General features: G+C 38.1%; 1 protein-coding gene across 1 annotated transcript in view; it reads left to right on the top strand.

Moving 5' to 3' along the window:
* Nucleotides 1-579: 579 nt before the first annotated feature.
* LOC122800466 (T-cell immunoglobulin and mucin domain-containing protein 4-like) overlaps nucleotides 580-25,147 on the top strand; it is a 545,825-nt gene continuing 521,257 nt past the window's right edge. Inside the window, exon 1 of the mRNA XM_044069910.1 lies at nucleotides 580-793. Within this exon, the coding sequence (XP_043925845.1) occupies nucleotides 580-793 (214 nt within the window). The remainder of the gene's footprint in view (nucleotides 794-25,147) is intronic.

The following is a 25,147-nucleotide window of genomic DNA, read 5'->3' on the forward strand; positions in this document are numbered from 1 at the left end:
AGCCCCAGGAAATGGACAACCACAGACACACACGAGTGGAGAAAGAAGGGCCCAAGGATAGAGGACCCCAGAATGGAGGAATGGAGAAGAGATGAGACCCCAGAAGGAGACAGGAACCAAGGAGACCATGGACACACAAAGAGGACAGAGGCACAGCACAGCCCAGGACAGGAAGACACCATTAACTGATGGAACAGAGCCCCATGGAGGTGAGAAAATAGCCAGTGCCCTTGTATAATGAGATGGACAGAGGACCCACACACACAATGAGAATGTGATCCCAGACACACACGAAGGAAGAACATGGAGGGGAGGAAAGGACACAATGGAACAAGACAATGAGGGAGGATGGAATATCAGGACACACAGAGAGAGGAAAGGACTTGAGGACACAGCAATGACACATGGACACAGGTGACCTGGATATGGTAGTCTGTGAAGGAACTGTCCTGGAGGGAAGAGTGGACCAACGGACACACAGACACCAGGACAGAGAAGAGGACGAGAATAAATGGATGGAGCCTATTGGATGGTGGAAACAAGGAGGATGAAAGGACGAGACAGCAAGTGGATGCACGGATGGAGCGGAGCACAGAAGGAAGGACAGTGAGGGAAGAGAGGATGGAGGAATGGAATAAACAGCCCCAGACAAGGAATGGGAACCACAAGACCAGACATGAAACCCCTGCCCCAGCATCTGTGTGGAAGAGGCACAGGAGAAAGAACGAAAGCAGGACCACACAGGTGGAGGCCCCAATAGTTGGAGGACACATGAAAGTAGATCCCCATGGAGGTAGATACAACACAGACACATAGATGGACACCACCCCAGAGGACACAGCAGCATGGAAGACAAAGGGGAACGGAAGGAATGACATGGATCCCAGAAAACAGAGAACACATGAGGAAACCCAAGTAAATGGTGACAGCATGACACCAGATATATGTGCCCCAGGTAGAAAAGCATAGCTACTCTGGAGGTTGGTATTAGTAGGAAGAGTTTAGTGTAACAGGTAAAGCATCAGATATAGAGGCTAAGGGTCCTGGGTTTGGTGAATGTCCCCATCTGCCAAGATGGTGGAGGGTGATATTCAAGGTAGGCTTTGTTAGAGGAGTTCAGTAAGTATTTTAGTTTCCTGAGCAAGAGAGTCTGGGTTTTATTATGAGACAGCCTATGATATCTAGCTAGAAGGTAGCTAGGGTAGATGTAATATTTGCATGAGTAAAGTTTAGGCTTCAAAAGTCAGAGGCTGTATGTTTGGGAGAGTAGATAAGGTGGCAGTTAAGGTGTGATTCATACCAGGTCAGGAAGTAGGGTAGAGTAAGAACAAGAGAAATACTCAGTAGAAGTGTTAGCTTTAATAGAGTTGTTTCTATTACAGAGGTCTTAGAAGATGATTTGTAAGCTTTGATGGACATGTTGTGGAGAGAAGGAAAGGAAGAATCAAAGGAATTAGACTCAGATAATATAATAAGTAAGAAAGGTTGGCAGGATAAGTTAGAGTAAGTATTTAACTTAGGGTGGGAGGGAAGATAGGAGGGTAAGAGTGGGAGGTATAATTGGTAGGGAGTTGCTAGTATGGTAGGAGGTCTGGATAGGTGTAGATGTAGAGAGGGTGTGGTGTGTGAGGTATAAGGCTAAGGGTACGTGGTGGGTGGGATAAGGGGTAGGGAGGGGAGCCGGGCAGAAACAGTCAGAGAGAGGAAGTCAATCAGCTTAGCAGGGAAGCTGAACAGTACATTTTCCTAAGCTATGTAGTTTAAGTAGAAGTTGGGGAGAGTTAGGTAGAAAGATGGAAAGGAGAAGGTAAAAGACAAGAGTAAATCAGGCTCAGGGTGTGTGTAGGATGTGTACAGTTTGCAATGGGACCCTGAGAGGGGTACTAAAAAGTAAGTAAGCAGGAGTATTAGGATACAGTCAATTAGTGAAATTAAAATGTAGGAAACAAGAGAGAAAGGAGTGCAACAGCCAGGGAGGTAGAGTGGAGACAGTAAGAGAACAGGAGAGGCTAGATAAGCTGGGTGTTACAGCTATAGTAATGCTAGCGAACAAAGGGGAAATCAGGTAAACCAGGGGCAGGAGGGAGAAGCAATGATAGATGAAAGGGAGCTTTTACACTGCAGAATAGGTAAGGGACAAGACAACCTTAGCTGGTGCCACGTGTGCTGTCCACAGGAGGACAAAACCATCAAATAAGGTAAATAGATAAATAAATGGACGTACAGCCAGTAAAGATTAATGTAAATAGTCAATAAACCGTCACTCAGGTGGAGGTAGGGGTGCTTCCTGGGTGCCAATACAGCTGGTCTGCCTTGTAGCTTCTGGGTAACCAAGAGAGATAGGCCAGCAGGGAGGGGACAACCCGATGAGGAGCACTATGCTTAGATGCTTTCACTGATTTAGCCTCCCAGATGGATATTATTCAACGATTAGAATTATCTTCATCTGGCCCACATCTTTGGATATGGGCTGTGGTCACATGGTCCTTGTATTTACATATCAAGCACGGGCAATGATGTTGCTCTTCTACCCTACCAACGTTTGTTATGTAGTCCGTAGAGCTCCGCTTTAAACCTGGCGCTATTCAGACATTAGCATGGGTCCTTACAAGCACTAAGCAGCTGGAAATATGTACGTATGTATGTATATATATATATATATATATATATATATATATATATGTTTATATATATATATATGTATGTATGTATATATATATATATATATATATATATATATATATGTATGTATGTATATATATATATATATATATATATGTATGTATGTATGTATATATATATGTATGTATATATATATATATATATATATATATATATATATGTATGTATGTATATATATATGTATGTATGTATATATATATATATATATGTATGTATGTATATATATATATATATGTATGTATATATATATATATATGTATATGTATATATATATATATATATATATATATATATATATATATATATATATAGATCACCTTCAGTTTACCGAAACGCCACAACGCCGAAACACAAATCACCGACACCAAAAGACCGACAACAAAAAATACCGACAACGCAAAACACCGAACACCATTACACCGACACACTACACGTAAACAACACAGTACACTACATGACATATCCACTAGCCCTAACCCAAACCCTAACCCTAAGGTCCGACACTACCCACTACCCTACCTGCACCCTAACCCTAACTCACTTACCCAACCCTAACCCTAAGGTCCGACACTACCGCACACTTACCCTACCTGCACCCTAACCCTAACTCACTTACCCAACCCTAACCCTAAGGTCCGACACTACCGCACACTTACCCTACCTGCACCCTAACCCTAACTCACTTAACCCAACCCTAACCCTAAGGTCCGACACTACCGCACACTTACCCTACCTGCACCCTAACCCTAACTCACTTAACCCACCCCTAACCCTAAGGTCCGACACTACCACACGCTTACCCTACCTGCACCCTAACCCTAACTCACGTAACCCACCCTAAAACATAAACCTGTCACTAACACACACTTACATTACCCAAACCCTAACTCCGACACTACCACACACTCACCTTTCACACACCCTAGCCCTACATCCCTCACTATTGCACACTTACCTGTCCGCTCCCTAATCCTAAATCCCTCACTATCGCATACTTACCAAGTCGCGCTTACACATTCCCCTTGTCGGTCTTCCAGCTGTCGGGATTTCAGCATGTCGGTCAACTGCATTGTCGGTCCTTTCGCGTTCCTCTTCCGAATGTCGGCGAATTGGCGTTTCGGTAAACTGAAGGTGATCCATATACACATAGTGCTGTGGTAGCGTTGTCACCTCACAGTAAGATCCTGTCCGGTTTGATTCTCAGCTAGAGCGTCTTCTGCATTGATACGTGCGTGAATGGGAGTACCTTCGTTGAAGGTTGTGCGTCAGGGCTGGTAACTTGGCACGTAAAAATCAACTACCAATCATTAGCGGACCAGAGTTCCGCTGTGGCGGCCCTTAACCGGGAAAAGCCGAAAGACACAGCAACAACACACACACATGTGTATGTGTGTGTATGTATATATATATATATATATATATATATATATATATATATATATATATATAAATAATGCCATGTATAGATATTTGTAAAGTCCACAGTAGAGGTAGGCTCTTTACGGGAATGGCATTTCAGCACTTGTTCTCTGGTCATAGAGTCAGAGAGAGGGAGACATGAACAGACATATATTATGGGAAGTATTCTGATGTGCTTGTCCTCACATAGTTATTCTTCCACACAGAGCATTATGCCTAGCAAATGCAAGTTCTCTCATGCAGAGAAGATCGTATTGCAGACCTCCTGTCTCTAAACCTTTAAATGATCAGTCATGGTAAATTTAAAGATCCCTATAGCAACTGTAGGATGTGGTCAGTGATATAAATGCTGTCTGTGGCCAGGACGCAAACTATGATAAAGTCAGATGCCAGGCTACTGATATATCACGTTCGGCCAAGGACCTTGGGGCTAAGGGAGGCAATCTGTCGGCTGAACCATCATTAACAAAACTGAAGGAGTTCCTTGCCTGTCTGCATAGAGGGAACTGTGTCATCCATAGGCCACGGTGGAGTCCTGGACACTGGGACAGAACTGCAGGGGGCTCTGCAAATATGTGTTGGAAACTCTAAGTGCGTATGTGTGTGCTGTATTAGGTTACGGCATGCTAGGTAAATTGTACTCTTTTGTAGATTATGTGCTGTGTCCATTTTTATAAATGTAGTAACATCAGGGCTTGAAACTACAAAACCACCAGTACTGTGTAAGGTCTATGTTATTAAGTTCTACCAATATGCACAGTTGTTGTCATTCATTCATTTACAGGGATTAAAGTAATGGTAATGGGCCTAATTTATGCTGGATGTTTCCTTTTGTTTTTTTCAAAGGTGATCAGGCTCCTCCACCATGGACATATCACTGCCTGATTTGGAGATTACTGTGACAATGATGGGAGATGAAATTTGGCATGGTCGGTGGAGGAGTGGTTTCAGTGTTGACTAAAGTAAATGCAGTTAGTAGACATGGCCTTTGTGCTTGTGGAGCATATCCCAGTGACACAGAAAAACAAAAGATGGGGTGCAGCAAGCAGGTCTAGCCAGGCAAGCTCAGTCACCAGCGGCTCTGCTGAACACAGTGAAAACAAGAGTAGTCAGTGTGCCAGTGGTCATAGTCAACATGGATACTCCCCCCTCCCCACACTGTCTGCTGGCCTATCCTAATGGAATAGGTTAGTAACATATGAATCGTAGAGATGGTACATGTTTTACAGGGTGTGTAGGGTGATCTGATGGACATATTCTGCAGGCAGCTTGCATGACACTGGTCTCTCTCTCTCTGCATACACAGGTAGCATGCTAGAAACACTTTCTGTGACTACTACACCCCTGCTACCAATGTTGAGGGCCTTTTGGAAGGGAGGAGGTCTAGGTTAGAAATACACAGAACCACCACTTCCTTCCCACCATTCAGTGTGGAGTTAGGTTGGATCAGACATGGACTTTATGAGGATGTATTGCTCATGCTGCAAAAATGCATGGTGTGGTATGGGCTTCACTTGCATTCACATATCACTTCCTCTAGGCAAGGGCTGGATAGTGCCTGTGACAGTGTCAGAAAGTGGCACTCCCACAGACAGGGGCATGCACAGAATGCACACCTCTTCTCTTGGTTCCCTTTACATTTCTGTAGGAACTCACCAGTGTTGCAATATCCACTGAGGCAGTTTCTTAGACACACACACACACCCATGTCTCCAATACTCAGATCCACACACTTGCACAGAAGTGATAGCATCACCCCCTTACTGCTCAGTTTACATTTGCACCCCCACATCTAACATCTGGTTAATATCAGTCATATCATAATGTACACATTCTGTGGATGGCACTGGACACTGCACTCTCCCACTTGTGCACAGGAAAACTGTGCCCTGCCCTCTGTACTTTTATAATTGGGAAGACTATGTCTAATGCACAGTGTGGCCAGAATATGCATGAATGAGCACAATATGGGTGCCATGGCTCCTCATTGAACTAGTTCTCTACTCCTTGGTTTGGTGAAACCTATTCCTGTTGCATGCATACCTACAGGCTGTTTCCCCAAATTTATGTCATGTAACATAACAGATGGAAAATATATTGGTTAATGTACAAGGGTCTCACTGCAGGACACCACCAGATACATCCTGGCAGTGAGAGTAAGCCTTCATCTGGCAAAATACAGGCTCAAAATTGACCCATTTGTAACAGGGCATTATAGTCTGTGAATGTCTGAAGAGTGTCATCAGCCATGGCTACAGGGTATAACCTGCTTTTACACGCAAGATGCTCCTGGGGAAAATTATCCCACACAAACTATTTATATAGTGTGCACATGTACCATGTGGAGTCTGGGGCACTGCATAGGTGATCTGTAGGCACATTGTAGTTTTTATACCCTGTGCATTACAAATAGCTTGACAGTTGTACCACAAGTATTGCAACCTCTGTGTGTACGGCGGCTGCAGGGTTCCAAAAGAGACAGTACACAAACAGAAGATGAGGACCAGCATACAAGGCACTTTGTAATGATATGAAATACATTAATAAAAGTATTGGGTTCTTTGAAACAGACCGGTTTCAGCTGATACAAAAACAAAGCCTTCTTCAGTGTAAAAATTTCATACAAAAAAGAACCTTTTCTAAATAATTCATTGGATCGTGATTAATTACAAATGTTTATTAAGACCTGGCTTAGAGCGGCCCACCAAGTTTAATCCATTTTCTCTCCATGGAATTCAGTAAATCATGCCAACGTCATTTATTGTTTCTAGATCTCATGATTTTATCTATGATGGTGAAACTGAAACATGCATTGTAATGTATTGAAGAATGCCTATACAGGGCATTAGTTTCCTCTCTTGTTTTTGATATCACTAAGATGCTCAGATATTCTAAGCTTCGAGGGTCTTGAAGTTTGACCAACATAAAATGCAAGACAGTTGCACTTGGCCAAATAAATTACCCAATCGGAGGAACAGTTAGCAAAGAATTTTATGTTATACACTTCAGGGGTATTTTGGCTAGTAAAACTTTTAGTTTTAAGTAGCTTGGCACAATACGTGCAATGTCTGCAAGGAAAGCATCCAAGTAGAGGTTCACCTGATAGTGTAGTTTGGATGGTATTTAAAGCTTTTGCTTTCAAATGTTTAAAATGATTAAAAAAAGCAGATACATTTTTTCCTTTACGGAAAGAAAATGAACATCTGTCACAAGTATTTCTTGGAGTTTTGGTTCACATGTTAATATGTTCCAGTTTTGTTGGACAATATTAATTAGTGTATTGGTGTTGCATCCGTATGTGGTGATGAATCTGGGTGGTTCGGAATTTGATTTGTTCTTGGTTCTATAAAGAAGGAGATCCTCTTGTTTCATACTATCAACAGTGTGTTTAGTATGTAATAAATGACCCATTTTGTAGTCCCGGTCATGAAATCGGAGTACTAAATCATCCCTGAAACGTGTGTACATGTGTTGATCAGAACAAATGTGTTTAATATGCATGAACTGAGATTTGGGAATGTTTTTGCAAATGTGGGGGGGGGGGGTGAAAGCTGGTGGCATGGAGTAGTGAATTGTTTTAAGGGAATTTGCGATGAATTTCTGTAGTCAGCGTATGATCAGATGCTCGGCAAACCAGGACATCCAAAAAAATCATTTTATTTTTATCATAGCTGACAGAAAATTTGATTCCCCATTTATTTTCATTCAAATAAGTGGTAAATTCCTAAAGATATTCACTATTAGCCCTCCATACCAACCAGTAATCATCCAAGTATCTACGCCAAATGTCCATTTCTTCTATATAAATATTGTGTGAATTGTCATAAATGACCTGTTCTTCGAGGTAAGCCATGAACAAATCTGCGTATATGGGGGCAAAAGAAGCCCCCATTGCTGTCCCCTTAGTTTGCAAAAAACATTTTCACTTATAAAAGAATACATTCTTAGTCAATACGTGTTCTGTCAGACACAACAAAAGGGTGTTGAAACCTGGTTTATATAATTCAGTCTTGTTAAGCCAATATTCCAAAGCCTCCAAACCAGCCCAATGTGGTATGTTAGTGTAAAGTGATTTTACATCTAATGTGCAGAGTAACCAATCTGGCTCAAGCTGTGTATCAGAAATAATTTGAAAGAATTCAGTGGCATCCCTAATCCTTGCTCGGACACATTGTAAAAGCGGCTGTAAATGTTTGGTTAGAAACATAGATAATGGTTCAGTTAATGAGTTTTTACCAGAAACGATAGGTCTACCGGGAGGATTCTGAAGACCCTTGTGTATTTTAGGTAGAAAGTATATGCACTGTGGGCAAGGATTGGGAATAGTAAGTTGGAACTGTGTATTTTTAGTAATAATCCCCTCTTCAACAGCTGAAGAAAGTATCAATCTGTTGTTTGAAAACAGTTGTTGGATCAATGGTTAATTCAGAATAATATCGTGCATTGGATAATTGACTGAATGCTTCATGGTCATATTGAGATAAATCCTGTACAACTATTGAACCCCCTTTATCAGCACCAGTAATAACTAACTTATGGTTATTGGCTAGTTTAGTAATGTTGTCCATACATCTTCTCGATAAATTGTTTGGTAAGGGGGTGGGGGCTGACCTGAAGTGAAAATGAAGGTCTTTGATCATAGCTTGTTGAAACATAGAAACATGTTGATTCATGGGAGGCATGAAGGAAGATCTGTGGTATTTAAATTCATCAGAGATCTTTGATGATTGTTATTTGTTCCTGAAAAAATAATTTAAGGTTGAGAATCCTGCAATATGAAATAATGTCATGAACAAAGCTTTCTTCTGAAACAAAGAAACCAGGAATAAATAATAATCCTTTATTGAGAATTTCAATTTCAGAGGAGGAAAGGACATGTGATGAAATGTTGGTTATGTTTACATTTATGACTTTGTCACAAACATCTGTAATAGAGTTTCCATGTTGTCTACATCTTTTATGTTTTCTGCCCCCCCCCCCTCCTCCTATGTGTAAACCTTGAGTTGTGATGGAGTTCCTTCTTTTCAATGCTGGTGAGCCTGTGGCACCCCCAGAATCAATATCTAAACCCGAAGAAGAATCTTCAGCTGACGTATCAGTATTGTAAGGTGTACCTTTTTTAAGAATGGATTTAGTCTGTTTCCTTTTGGGAATAGTCCGATTTTGGGAAGTAAATCGGACATGTCTTGCTTTGTTTTCAAAACTGAAAGGGTCACCTTTAGTGTAATCATCTAGGTCTCTTTGAAACTTCTTCCTTTTCCTTTCTTTTAACTGGGATTCTAATGTAAGTAATTCCTTGCTTAGATTTTTAATACTGTTAATATAAATGGTCTGTCCCTCAAATGGCTTAGCCTTTTCACTGAGTAAGGTGATGGATGCTATTTCCTGTTCAATGATTCTGTTATGATAATTAGCCAATATTTCAACAAATTTAAGAGATGTTTCTTGTTAAACCTCACCCCATTGTTTAAGTAAGAGATCATCAGGGGTATTTACCAATGGTTGTATACGTATCCTTAAACCCCGTGGGGTAATTCTTTTAAGCAAATAGGTACAGAAAAGCTTATAATGCCAAACGTTGTTTCTCAAAGATCTCATATGCTTATTTAAATTTGAAAAAATATTTTCACAACTGTCATTGTTGGCTGCATCACCAAGATCATCCAACCATTCACCAAGTGGACCTAATCCAAAAGCCGATAGATCATCTCTGTCAGCAGATAGACCTGTAAGCAAATGATTCAATTCCATGTTGAACATAGAAATGATGTTGATTAGTGAACACAGAAAAGTCCACAAATGGACAAGTACCAAGTATCAAAATGGTCAAGATATTAAAATTATGTATATATCAAAATACCTTATTACATGACCTTGGCCGGTTCAAAACATGGATCAATAAGCAATAAACCTATAGTGATTTTGAATATATGAAATATATATACACACCACCAAAAAAAATTGGTGGGCAAAAGCTAGGTACTTTAGCGGTCATTATTTGAACCAATAAGCCATTGGTCAATTAATACACTTGTTCAAAATCAATATGTAACTTGGTACACAATTTAGAAGGAATGGAGTGAAGTTGGTGCAGCAGACGAAACAACAGATGCGAAAGCTATAAAAAATATTTTTATTTTTAGCTTGAATAAGCTTACCAATGAGCCAAGGATAATGAATAAAATATACAAAAGAGTATATGTAATGGTTATCAGAATCAAATTCAATGGTATAAAGAAAAACTTATAACAATACCAAATGTCCAATTCAACTACATTTGGGGCACAATATAATGTAGTAAAATATTCAAAGGCTGGGCAGAATCACATATGACCATAAATGAATGATCAAAAGGCAACCAACCTATAATGGAGTTAGAATTATGATCAGATGCCCAAAAGAAACATCTGGAATTGTATATCAATGCCAATAATGTAAACCTAATACAAGTAGTGTGTAGATTTTGTAGAAATGGCAATATTAAATCCAAATTAAAAGTATATAATCATGGAACAGTATATCATCCCCATGTAAGACATATATAAAGAATTAGAAAAATGAAGAATACATATATACAAAAAGCCACATATATCAATGCTTACATGTTATATAATAACCGGGAATAGATTATGCACAGTATATAACTGTGCATAAACCAAAAAGTTTTATCAAGCAGTCCCTATCTAAAAGCTAATTAGCAATAGATCCTATATGAATAGTGAAAAACATGAAGCATGGATCTCACATATGAATAAAATATGTGTAAAGTATCTATTGTAAAATCACTAATGTTGTGAGAAAGCCAAAACAGTTCAAATAAATTCAAAATGATGAATCCACACACTTGAATTGTAGTTAATGTAGACAAAGGTCCAAAAACCTTAATGCTTCGGCTATAGTCCCCAAAGAATGGAAAAGCCACATGTAAAAGTGAAAACCAATTACCATTGTAATATGCCTATAATGTTCACCATAAAACATGTCCCTTTTGATTCAAACAACAGTCGGCAAGATTGCTTACATGAAAATAATAATACTGTCAAAGAAAAGAACAACTGAACTGCAAAAACATTGGATAAATCACAGTAATATCCTTAACTATTCACCATAAATTCCACAACAAAACGACTGACAAACAGTCATGGGCCAAAAATTCAAAGTGATAAGTCCCTACTCATAGAATTATTATAATTGTAAATGCAAAGCAGTTAGCTTAGATAGACCAGCTGTACTCCCCAAATGTTCAAAATAGTCACATACCAGAATGAAAAACAATTCACATTGTAATGTCCTAATGACGTTGGTCATAAGACATATCCCTTATAGTTGCAAAAACAATCGGCAATGATACTTTCATAGAAAAAATATTGCTTAAAAAGGAAAAGCAATGAAACGTAACAGTTCGCTGTGATTTGCATATATTCTAATGATGAAACACAATAATGTCCCTAGCTAATCACTATGAATTCCACAACCAGGTGTCTAACAAGCAATCACTGTTTAAACAATACACTTGGCCAAATAAATTACCCAGTCAGTGGAACAGTTAGCAAAGAATTTTATCTTATACACTTCAGGGGTATTTTGGCTAGTAAAATTTTAGTTTTAAGTAGCTTGGCACAATAAGTACAATGTCCGCAAGGAAAGCGTCCAAGTAGAGGTTCATCTGATAGTGTAGTTTGGATGGTATTTAAAGCTTTCGCTTCAGAATGTTTAAAATGATTTAAAAAAGCAGATAGTTGAACTATCAACGCTAATCGGCTTATAATCACATTTACCTCACTTCTATGAGTGGTGACTAATTACTTTGAACCTTTTTGGTTCTTGTTCAAACATTTGGAAGTTTAATATGATACTTTATATTTATTAGGATTCATGTTTTACTTTTGTTTATCATAGAAATGTGATTCTTTGTTAGTTATTGTTTAAACAGTGATTGCTTGTTAGATGCCTGGTTGTGGAATTCATAGTGATTAGCTAGGGACATTATTGTGTTTCATCATTAGAATATATGCAAATCACAGCGAACTGTTACGTTTCATTGCTTTTCCTTTTTAAGCAATATTTTTTCTATGAAAGTATCATTGCCGATTGTTTTTGTAACTATAAGGGATATGTCTTATGACCAACGTCATTAGGACATTACAATGTGAATTGTTTTTCATTCTGGTATGTGACTATTTTGAACATTTGGGGAGTAGAGCTGGTCTATCTAAGCTAACTGCTTGGCATTTACAATTATAATAATTCTATGAGTAGGGACTTATCACTTTGAATTTTTGGCCCATGACTGTTTGTCAGTCGTTTTGTTGTGGAATTTATAGTGAATAGTTAAGGATATTACTGTGATTTACCCAATGTTTTTGCAGTTCAGTTGTTCTTTTCTTTGACAGTATTATCATTTTCATGTAAGCAATCTTGCCGACTGTTGTTTGAATCAAAAGGGACATGTTTTATGGTGAACATTATAGGCATATTACAATGGTAATTGGTTTTCACTTTTACATGTGGCTTTTCCATTCTTTGGGGACTATAGCAGAAGCATTAAGGTTTTTGGACCTTTGCAGGGGCGGCCCGTGCTATTGGACTGCCAGACTGCAGCCCCATCAACTTCAAACTAACAAAATAAAACAAATAAAAAGAAAAAAATAAGAAAAAAAAAATTTTAAATTTCGCGGACTTCGCGCATGCGCACTAGTCCAGACTGCTGCTGAGACAGTCTAGAGCATGGAGCATGCACAGATTGTCTCAGCAGCAGTCCTGATTGAGACACGTGAACAGGAGCGCTCCCACAAGTCTATGCAGTTTTAAACTGCATAGACTGCCTGGGAACTCGCTGGGGAAACGAGTCGGGGTCGGACTGCAAGGTCGGCAGTTAGGAGAAGGATCTCGGGTCTGGATTGGATTGCTGCAGGGGAAGATCTCGCGACGGGCAAGGTCAGGATTTGCACGGGTTTTTCAGCTGCACTCGTCGGGGGTTTTGTGACCTGGATCTAATTTTCTACAGGGACTGTGTGTGTATCTAATGGTGGTTTTGCGGACAGGGATTTACTGCAGGACCAGGTAAGTGTACAGGGAGTGTGTGTGTGTGTGTGTGTGTGTGTGTGTGTGTGTGTGTGTGTGTGTGTGCCCCTGGTGCAATATACTGGTTAGGCTCATGGTGGTGTGGTAGGGAATACCTCAGGCTTGAACCCTGTACCTTGTATGCAGGTGTTAAAGACCTGAATTCCCTACCCACCACCATTTGTAAAAAAATTGCACATTTTTGCCTCATATTTGATCTGATCTGTTCCTCATAATATCTGTGGTTTATAAATGTTGCAATGCTTGATATTTGATGGTGCAGTGGTAGCATTGTTGCCTCACAGCTGCAGGTTCTCAGGTTTGCTTCTTGGCTGGGGTGCCTTCTTTGTGGGGGGGGGGTCTGTATCTTCTCCCTGTGTTTGTGTGGGTTTGCTTTTGTGTCCTCCCATGTTACAAAGACATGTCTGCATTATTTCTTCCTGGGCCTCTGCTGAGAATTGTTTTTTTTTGTTCCAAGTCAGACTGTCCTGAATAACAAATGTTAAACAAAATTGACAGGCATTTGAATTTCAGACTTCAGGTTTCTGAATGTTTAGTTCCTTACATATTTGATGGTGCAGTGGCAGTATTGTTGCCTCACAGGTATAGGTTTTCTGGTTTGATTCTTGGCTGGGGTGCCTTCTGTGTGGAGTCTGCATCTTATCCCTGTGTTTGTGTGGATTTGCTCTGGTGTCCTGCCATTTTACAAAGACATGTGTCTACAGTATTTCTCCCTGGGCCTCTGCTGAAAATTGTTTTTGTTCCGCCAGAAGTAAAATTGACAGGCATTTGAATTTCAGACTTCATATTCTTCAGTAAATACATAGTAAAACAACGTTTTATTCTAGCAATAAATATATAGTAACGCAACCTTTTATTATAGCAATTTCTTAAGTTTATAAGATGGCTATTTGAAATTTGTCCTTATTTTTGGGACTGTAATACCCTGTTAGTGGCTTTGTCCAGGTTTTTTGTGCTAACGTTGACAGCTATGGCAAGAACTGAATTCACTGAATATGTTTGAGGGCTGTATTCCCTCATTACTGGGTTTGTCCAGGTGTTTTGTGCTAAGAGGTTGACAGCTATGGTGAGAACTGAATTCATTAAATGATAGCCATTTAAGTTTCAGTCTTCCTCTCTTTCACAAAGCAGCTGATTTGGCGTAGTGGTATGTTGCTCTTGACTGTTTTGCACAGGGACCTTGGCAGTAAAATGTACGGTGGTAACACAGCATTTTTCTTTCACAAAGCAGGTGATTTGGCATAGTGGTATGTTGTTCTGACTCTTTTGCACAGGGACCTTGGCAGTAAAATGTATGGTGGTAACACAGCATTTTATTCTAGCAGCTTTGCAAGATTATACAAGCAATGTTTAATGTGTCCCTGGTTTTTGCCCTTTTGACCCACCCCAATAAATTTGGCTTTTTCCAGACTTCTTGTGCTGCGAAGTTGAGATGCAGTTGAGTATTGAGTAGATTTTACAAGGAGCTGAGAGCTGCAGGGGAAGAGAAGTTTAGTGCTGATTATGCTAAGTCAGCTCACATTGCTAATAGCACAAAAGGTTGTGTACTTGCTTTTGATGCAGAAGGTTGTTGGTTCTACTCCCATAAGGGGTGAATGCTACCGTACTGAAAATTAAGATACTAACCAAGAGCCTGTTATCAGTTTGCCATCCATTTCCTATTGCAATATTACTAGCTTGTTTTTAATGTAATTTAGGCAATTTATTCCTCAGGGGCATCAGACACTTTATTTTTCGATGAAACCATGAAATATAAAGGTGATTGCTAGCACCAACCTCTTCATTACAGATTTATTTAACGTGGAATTATTTAGATGACTTTTTTGCTACTTCAGAGATTGTGCATATTTACTGATAATGGTGGACTGTAGAATTGTGCATATTTACTGGTAATAGTGGACTGTAGAAGTTTGAGTAGACTTTTATGATGGAAATGTTCTGAATTGGACAGTTTTGTTTCATTGTTTACTGGAAAAATGTTCAAAGCAATAGGAAGGTGTATCAAAGAGCACATGTATGTTTCATATGTAAGGGGCCTATGATTTGAAAACAAACCAGAATTAATTATTATCTGCCACGGGTAAAATGTATTTTCTTTGAATGTGGGTTTTAATGTTGTTTCAATGAATGTGAGTTTCAAGGGCAGAGAAGGTTTAATGCCAAGTTTGTTTAGCAGATGTCTTAGTGTTTGTGCTGTAAAATGCAAAATAAAACTTTCAAATGAAGTTCAACTCATCATAGAAGTAAATCAGCATGCACATTAGTGTTGATGGTAAATGGAGTGAAATAGCAAAGTAATGGATCATTGGAATGGCTGCAGGGAGGCTCCATTCGACCATGGTTTTGTGAGGGGAAGCGGCAAACTTAGACAGCCCCAGCTGAACTATACCTCCCAACTGTCCAGATTTTCAAAGAATGAATAGATTTTTTGCTTCTTATTTTTGGTTTGTTCCTCATAAAATTTGTGGTTTTCTGGCAAATCATTTAGGAATTAAGTCACTAAATAATGACACACTAGTTTCAGACTTCATAACCTTCAGAAAAATGCATGCTAAAGTAAGACCTGTTCTATCAACTGTCCCAGTTTATAGAAGAGCAATTTTTAGTACTGTTTATATGTTCCCCCAATATATTTGGCCTTGCCCAGATTTATTGCATTAACAGGTTGAGAGGTACATCCAAATAAATTGCTTTATAGAATTAGGCATAGCCAAACCTCTGAACTGTCCCTGATTTTGACTCAAAATGTTGCTCTTCCCCTAATGATCCCTCCACAAAATAGCAATTTTGGAAGAAAACATGGAGGGTTTATAATTAAGAAATGACTGTAATAATCAGATTACTTTTATTTCAGAAATGCATGTAGATTATTTTATTTTGTCAGCTGCTCAAGTTAACAGTACTAATATTAAAGTGTCCCTTCTTTGACAGGTTCCCAGCTGCATTGTGTTGCTATTTTATATTTTTACATCACATTTTTGGTCCATTTTTCATAAAATTGTGTTTTTTTTGGCAAATTAGTGACAAATAATTAAAGACTGAAGTTAGAAAATAATGACAGACATTTGAGTTTCAGATTTCATACCATTCAGAAAATTCATACTAATGCAAGACCTCTATTAGCTTTCTAAGTTTATAAGAGCAATATTTTAAAAATTGTCCTTATTTTTGGGCCTTTGTCCCATTTCTTTGTATGGCTTTGTCCAGCTTTCTTGCTCTGAGGTTGAGAGGTATGACAAATGTGTCAGGGCCATCACAAGTCAGCCAGAGACATTTCAAACTGTGACATACTTGTTACACCCCACTCCCCCATGTAGTGACTCTGGATGTGTCGAAGCAAGGCAAGGAGTAGTTATGCAGTGTAAATGTGCAGAGAATCCCACCCATCCAAGGTAGACACAAGTACTAGAGTGGCTTTTCATCGGCCTTGATTTTTACAGAATGGTCTGGTTTCTGTCATATTTTTTGTACTGTTGATTTATGCTTATTACTCAAAGTGCCTGTTGCTCTGTGTTTAAGTAGCAATACTTTAATGACCATCAGGTAAGCTTGGCTGAGATTGCAAGATGCAAGTAAGCTTTAATAAGCATACTGTTAAAGAATTGCCAACATTTAAAGCCTTTCTGTTGCCATGTAGAGAATACTTAACTAGATAATGTATAAGCCTTGGGTATTGAAATGTATATGCCAGTATTTGTAATAAAGGACAGAATTACATTATTTTAAGAGTCTCATTAAACTTGGAGACTTCCAGTCATCTCTGCAGGCTTTACCCGTAAACCGAATGCCAATCGTGTGGTCCATAACCTGTACAGTAATTCTTTTAAGCAATGTATCTTGAGCTTCTTTCTTGTTTGCTTTTCATTTTTTACTTTGATCATGTTTTCCCCATGAAACAAGTAGATGTCAGGCAGCAGGTCTTTTTTTGGATAAGGAACATTTTTACAAGTGGGGGCATCAGAGGTTTCTACTTTCAGCATGTTACTTGTTACTTGTTACTTTAGTAAAGCTGAATATAAATTATAATTAGAACTGCAGTGCAAGAAGTGGTTTGAGTTGAGTGCTGCTTGTTTTTCTTATACTTGATTTTGACTTGCATTCCATTAATGTATTTAAAAAAAAGTAATTTATTTTTTCATGCCTCACAACCTTTTTTTGTTTCCATCTAGATATCAAGCTGTCATGCAGCCAATGCATTGAAATATTTTTATTCTTCTACACTTCATTTTGTCTTGATTGGACTCTCATGACAATGGTTTGGCACCCAGTGCAGTTTATTTAGTTTTTGTGGTTTGCTACTACAGGTGTGTGTGTGTGTGTGTGTGTGTGTGTGTGTGTGTGTGTGTGTGTGTGTGTGGGGGGGTAGGGAATACCTCAGGCTTGAACCCTGTACCTTGTATGCAGGTGTTAAAGACCTGAATTCCCTACCCACCACCATTTGTAAAAAAAAAAAAACTGCAGATTTTTGCCTCATATTTGATCTGATCTGTTCCTCATAATATCTGTGGTTTGTAAATGTTGCAATGCTTGATATTTGATAGTGCAGTGGTAGCATTGTTGCCTCACAGCTGCAGGTTCTCAGGTTTGCTTCTTGGCTGGGGTGCCTTCTTTGTGGGGTCTTTATCTTCTCCCTGTGTTTGTGTGGGTTTGCTTTTGTGTCCTCCCATGTTACAAAGACATGTCTGCATTATTTCTTCCTGGGCCTCTGCTGAATTTTTTTTGTTCCAAGTCAGACTGTCCTGATTAACATATGTTAAATAAAATTGACAGGCATTTGAATTTCAGACTTCAGGTTTCTGAATGTTTAAGTCCTTGCATATTTGATGGTGCAGTGGTAGTATTGTTGCTTCACAGCTATAGGTTTTCTGGTTTGATTCTTGGCTGGGGTGCCTTCTGTGTGGAGTCTGCATCTCCTCCCTGTGTTTGTGTGGATTTGCTCTGGTGCCCTGTCATTTTACAAAGACGTGTCTGCAGTATTTCTCCCTGGGTCTCTGCTGAAAATTGTTTTTATTCTGTCAGCAGTAAAATTGACAGGCATTTGAATTTCAGACTTCATGTTCTTCAGAAAATACATAGTAACACAACCGTAACACAACCTTTTATTCTAGCAATTTTCTAAGTTTATAAGATGAATATTTGAAATTTGTCCCTATTTTTGGGACTGTATTCCCCCATTATTGGCTTCGCCCAGGTTTTTGTGCTAAGGTTGACAGCTATGGCAAGAACTGAATTCACTGAATGTTTGAGGGCTGTATTCCCTCATTACTGGGTTTGTCCAGGTGTTTTGTACTAAGAGGTTGACAGCTATGGTGAGAACTGAATTCACTAAATGATAGCCATTTAAGTTTCAGTCTTCCTCTTTTACAAAGCAGCTGATTTGGCGTAGTGGTATGTTGCTCTGTTTTGCACAGGGAGCTTGGCAGTTAAATGTATGGTTCTAGCAACTTTCCAAGATTATACAAGCAATGTTTGTGTCCATGGTTTTTGGGCTTTTGACCCCCCCCCATACATTTTGGCTTTTTCCAGTTTTCTTGCGCTGCAAAGTTGAGTATTGAGTAGATTTTGCAAGGAGCTGAGAGCTGCAGGGGAACAGAAGTTTAGTGTTGCTTAAGTGAAGTTGGTTTGCCTTGTTAATAGCACAACAGGCTGTGTACTTGCCTTTGATGCAGAAGGCTGTGGGTTCTACTCCCACAAGGGGTGGATGCTGCCGTATTGAGAAGGCTGTGGGTTCTACTCCCACAAGGGGTGGATGCTGCCGTACTGAGAATGTTCTCCTTGGTGAAGATACTAACTATGAGTCCGTTATCAGTTTGCCATCCATTTCCTCTTGCAATATTACTAGCTTATCATTTTTTTAATGTAATATAGGCAGTTTATTCCTGAGGGGCAACAGACACTTTATTTTTCGATGAAACCATGAAATATAAAGGTGTTTGCTAGCAGCAACCTCTTCATTAGTTACAGATTTCTTTAATGTGGAATTATTTAGATGACTTTTACTTCTTCAGAGATAGTGCATATTTACTGATAATGGACTGTGTAGAATAGTGCATATTTACTGATAATGGTGGACTGTAGAATTGTGCATATTTACTGATAGTGGTGGACTGTAGAATTGTGCATATTTACTGATAATGGTGGACTGTGGAAGTCTGAGTAGACTTTTATGATAAATGTTCTGAACTGGGCAGTTTTGTCATTATGGGTGCATGCATTTTGTTTCATTGCTTACTGGAAAAATGTTCAAAACAAATTTAAAACGCCCTCTAACAACTGTAATATATTGTACGAGGAATATAATTTAGTACAATGAGGAAGGTGTATCAAAGAGCACATGTATGTTTCATATGCAAGGGGCCTATGATTTGAAAACAGCCCAAAATTAATCTTTTATCTGCCACTGGCAAAATGTATTTTCTTTGAATGTGGGTTTCAATACTGTTTCAATGAATGTGAGTTTCAAGGGCAGAGACGTTTTAATGCTAAGTTTTCATTGTGAGACTACATTGCTTTGTTTAGTAGATGACTTAGTGTTTGTGCTGTAAAATACAAAATAAAACTTTCAAATGAAGTCCAACTCATCATAGAAGTAAAGCAGTATGCACATTAGTGTTTATGGTAAAAGGAGTGAAATAGCCAAGTAATGGTTCATTGGAATGGCTGCAGAGGCTCCATTTAACCATGATTTTGTCAGGGGGAAGGGCAGCAAACTCAGACAGGCCCAGCTGAACTATACCTCCCAACTGTCCAGATTTTCAAAGAATGAATAGATTTTTGCTTCTTATTTTTGGTTTGTTCTTCATAAAATTTGTAGTTTTCTGGCAAATCATTTAGAAATTAAGTCACTAAATAATGATACACTGAGTTTCAGACTTCATAACCTTCAGAAAATGTATGCTAAAGTAAGAACTGTTATTCTATCAACTGTCTCAATTTATACAAGAGCAATTTTTAGTACTGTTTATATGTTCCCCCAATATATTTGGCCTTGTTCAGATTTACTGCATTAACAGGTTGAGAGGTACATGCAAATAAAATTGCTTTATAGAATTAGGCATAGCCAACCTCTCAACTGTCCCCGATTTTGGCTCAAAATATTGCTCTTCCCCCTAATAATCCCTCTGCAAAATAGCAATTTTGGAAGAAAACATGGAGGGTTTACAATTAAGAAATAACTGTAATAATCAAAGTTATAGATTACTTGAAATGCATGTAGATTCTTTTATTTTGTCAGCTGCTCAAGTTAGCAGTACTAATATTAAAGTGTCCCTTCTTTGACAGGTTCCCAGCTGTATTGTGTGGCTATTTTATATTTTTGCATCACATTTGGTCCATTTTTCATAAAATTGTGTTTTTTGGCAAATTAGTGACAAATCACTAAAGACTGAAGTTAGAAAATAATGACAGACATTTGAGTTTCAGATTTTATACCCTTCAGAAAAGTCATACTAATGCAAGACCTATTCTATTATCTTTCTAAGTTTATTAGAGCAATATTTAAAAATTGTCCTTATTTTTGGGCATTTGTCCCACTTCTGTGTATGGCTTTGTCCAGATTTCTTGCTCTGAGGTTGAGAGGTATGACAAATGTGTCAGGGCTATCAGTCAGCCAGAGACATTTCAAATTGTGACATACTTGCTGCACCCCACTCCACCATGTAGTGACTCTGGATGTGTCCAAGCAAGGCAAGGAGTAGTTATGCAGTGTAAATGTGCAGTGTGTCCCCCCCCCCCATCCAGTGTAGACACAAGTACTACAGTGGCTTTTCATCTGTCCTTGATTTTGCAGAAAGGTCTGGTTTCTGTCATATTTTTGTACTGTTGATTTATGCTTATTACTCAAAGTGCCTGTTGCTCTGTGCAATGCTTTAATGACCATAAAGTAAGCTTGTCTGAGATCGTAAGATGCAAGTAAGCTTTAATAAGCATACTGTTAAAGAATTGCCAACATTGAAAGCCTTTCTGTTGTTGCCGTATAGAGAATACTTGACTAGATAATGTATAAGCCTTGGGTATTAAAGGACAGGATTCCATTATTTTAAAAAGCTCATTACACTTATTGGAGACTTCCAGTTATCTCTACAGACTTTACCCGTAAACTAAACAGAATGCCAATGATCCTGTGTGGTCCATAACCTGTACAGTAATCCTTTAAGCAATGTATCTTGAGCTTGTTTCTTGTTTGCTTTTCATTTTTTACTTACATGTTTTCCCCATGAAACAAGTAGATAGTTGTCAGACAGCAGGTCTTTTTTGGATAAGAAACATTTTTACAAGTGGGGGCATCACAGAGATTTCTACTTTCAGCATGTTACTTGGTACTTTAATAAAGCTGAATATAAATTATAATTAGAACTGCAGTGCAAGGAGAAGTGGTTTGAGTTGAGTGCTTTTGTTTTTGCTTGTACTTGATTTTGACTGGCATTCCAGTAATGTATTTAAAAAGTAATTAATTTTTTCATGCCTCACAACCTTTTGTTTCCATCTAGATATTAAGTAAGCTGTCATGCAGCCAATGCATTGAAATATTTTTATTGTTCTACACTTATTTTTGTCTTGATTGGACTCTCATAATGATGGTTTGCCACCCAGGGCAGCGTATTTAATTAAAGTTAGTTTTTGTGGTTTTGAGCATAGCTCCTCCCCTTTCTAGTTGGCCACACCCCTTCCCCTTGACCCCACCCATTCAGCTGTCTCCTGCAGCCCCCCTTTGATTTGAAGTCACCAGCCACCACTGGACCTTTGTCTACATTAACCACAATTCAAGTGTGTGGATTCATCATTTTGAATTTATTTGAACTGTTTTGGCTTTCTCACAACATTAGTGATTTTACAATAGATACTTTATGCATATTTTATTCATATGTGAGATCCATGCTTCATGTTGTTCACTATTCATATAGGATCTATTGCTAATTAGCTTTTAGATAGGGACTGCTTGATAAAACATTTTGGTTTATGCAGTTATATACTGTGCATAATCTATTTCCGGTTATTATATAACATGCAAGCATTGATATATGTGGCTTTTTGTATATATGTATTCTTCATTTTTCTAATTCTTTATATATGTCTTACATGGGGATGATATACTGTTCCATGATTATATACTTTTAATTTGGATTTAATATTGCCATTTCTACAAAATTTACACACTACTTGTATTAGGTTTACATTATTGGCATTGGTATACAATTCCGGATGTTTCTTTTGGGCATCTGATCATAATTCTAACTCCATTATAGGTTGGTTGCCTTTTGATCATTCATTTATGGTCATATGATTCTGCTCAGCCTTTGAATATTTTACTACATTATATTGTGCCCCAAATGTAGTTGAATTGGACATTTGGTATTGCTGTAAGTTTTGTTTTAGATTCTTTATACCATTGAATTTGATTCTGATAACCATTACATATACTCTTTTGTATGGTATTTTATTCATTATCCTTGGCTCATTGGTAAGCTTATTCAAGCCAAAAATAAAAATATTTTTTTATAGCTTTCGCATCTGTTGTTTCGTCTGCTGCGCCAACTTCATTCCATTCCTTCTAAATTGTGTACCAAGTTACATATTGATTTTAAACAAGTGTATTAATTGACCAATGGCTTATTGGTTCAAATAAGGACCGGCAAAGTACCTAGCTTATGCCCACCAATTTTTTTTGGTGGTGTGTATATATATATATATATATTTCATATATTCAAAATCACTATAGGTTTATTGCTTATTGATCCATGTTTTGAACGGCCAAGGTCATGTAATAAGGTATTTTGATATATACATAATTTTAATATATTGACCATTTTGATACTTGGTACTTGCCCATTTGTGGACTTTTTTGTGTTCACTAATCAACATCATTTCAATGTTCAACATGGAATTGCATCATTTGCTTACAGGTCTATCTGCTGACAGAGATGATCTATCGGCTTTTGGATTAGGTCCACTTGGTGAATGGTTGGATGATCTTGGTGATGCAGCCAACAATGACAGTTGTGAAAATATTTTTTCAAATTTAAATAAACATATGAGATCTTTGAGAAACAACGTTTGGCATTATAAGCTTTTCCGTGCCTATTTCCTTAAAATAATTACCCCACGGGGTTTAAGGATACGTACACAACCATTGGTAAATACCCCTGATGATCTCTTACTTAAACTATGGGGTGAGGTTTAACAAGAAACATCTCTTAAATTTGTTGAAATATTGGCTAATTATCATAACAGAATAATTGAACAGGAAATAGCATCCATCACCTTACTCAGTGAAAAGGCTAAGCCATTTGAGGGACAGACCATTTATATTAACAGTATTAAAAATCTAAGCAAGGAATTACTTACATTAGAATCCCAGTTAAAAGAAAGGAAAAGGAAGAAGTTTCAAAGAGACCTACATGACTACATTAAAGGTGACCCTTTCAGTTTTGTAAACAAAGCAAAACATGTCTGATTTACTTCCCAAAATCGGACTACTCCCAAAAAAATGGGCTAAATCCATTCTTAAAAAAAGGTACACCTTACAATACTGATACTTCAGCTGAAGATTCTTCTTTAGGTTTAGATATTGATTCTGGGGGTGCCACAGGCTCACCAGCATTGAAAAGAAGGAACTCCATCAAAACTCAGGGTTTACACATAGGAGGAGAGGGGGGGGGGGCAGAAAACATAAAAGATGTAGGCAACATGGAAACTCTATTACAGATGTTTGTGACAAAGTCATAAATGTAAACATAACCAACATTTCATCACATGTCCTTTCCTCCTCTGAAATTGAAATTCTCAAGAAAGGATTATCATTTATTCCTGGTTTCTTTGTTTCAGAAGAAATCTTTTTTCATGACATTATTTCATATTGCAGGATTCTCAACCTTAAATTATTTTTTCAGGAACAACAATCATCAAATATCTCTGATGAATTTAAATACCACAGATCTTCCTTCATGCTTCCCATGAATCAACATGTTTCTATGTTTCCACAAGCTATGATCAAAGACCTTCATTTTCACTTTAGGTCAGCCCCCCCCCCCTTATCAAACAATTTATCGAGAACATGTATGGACAACATTACTAAACTAGCCAATAACCATAAGTTGGTTATTATTGGTGCTGATAAAGGGGGTTCAATAGTTGTACAGGATTTATCTCAATATGACCATGAAGCATTCAGTTAATTATCCAATGCACGATATTATTCTGAATTAACCATTGATCCAACACCTGTTTTCAAACAACAGATTGATTATTTTCTTACTTCAGCTGTTGAAGAGGGGATTATTACTAAAAATACACAGTTCCAACTTACTATTCCCAATCCTTGCCCACAGTACATATACTTTCTACCTAAAATACACAAGGATCTTCAGAATCCTCCCGGTAGACCTATCGTTTCTGGTAAAAACTCATTAACTGAACCATTATCTATGTTTCTAACCAAACATTTACAGCCGCTTTTACAATGTGTCCGAGCAAGGATTAGGGATACCACTGAATTCCTTCAAATTATTTCTGATACACAGCTTGAGCCAGATTGGTTACTATGCAGATTAGATGTAAAATCACTTTACACTAACATACCACACTGGGCTGGTTTGGAGGCTTTGGAATATTGGCTTAACAAGACTGAATTATATAAAGCAGGTTTCATCACGCTTTTGTTGTGTCTGACAGAACATGTATTGACTATGAATGTATTCTTTTATAAGGGAAAATGTTTTTTGCAGACTAAGGGGACAGCAATGGGGGCTTCTTTTGCCCCCATATACGCAGATTTGTTCATGGCTTACTTCGAAGAACACGTCATTTATGACAATTCACACAATATTTATATAGAAGAAATGGACATCTGGCGTAGATACTTGGATGATTGCTGGTTGGTATGGAGGGCTGATAGTGAATATCTTTCGGAATTTACCACTTATTTGAATGAAAATAAATGGGGAATCGAATTTTCTGTCAGCTA

Source organism: Protopterus annectens, chromosome 4.part0 (genome assembly GCF_019279795.1).
Source record: "Protopterus annectens isolate FY-2018-M chromosome 4.part0, PAN1.0, whole genome shotgun sequence".
NCBI lineage: Eukaryota > Metazoa > Chordata > Ceratodontiformes > Protopteridae > Protopterus > Protopterus annectens.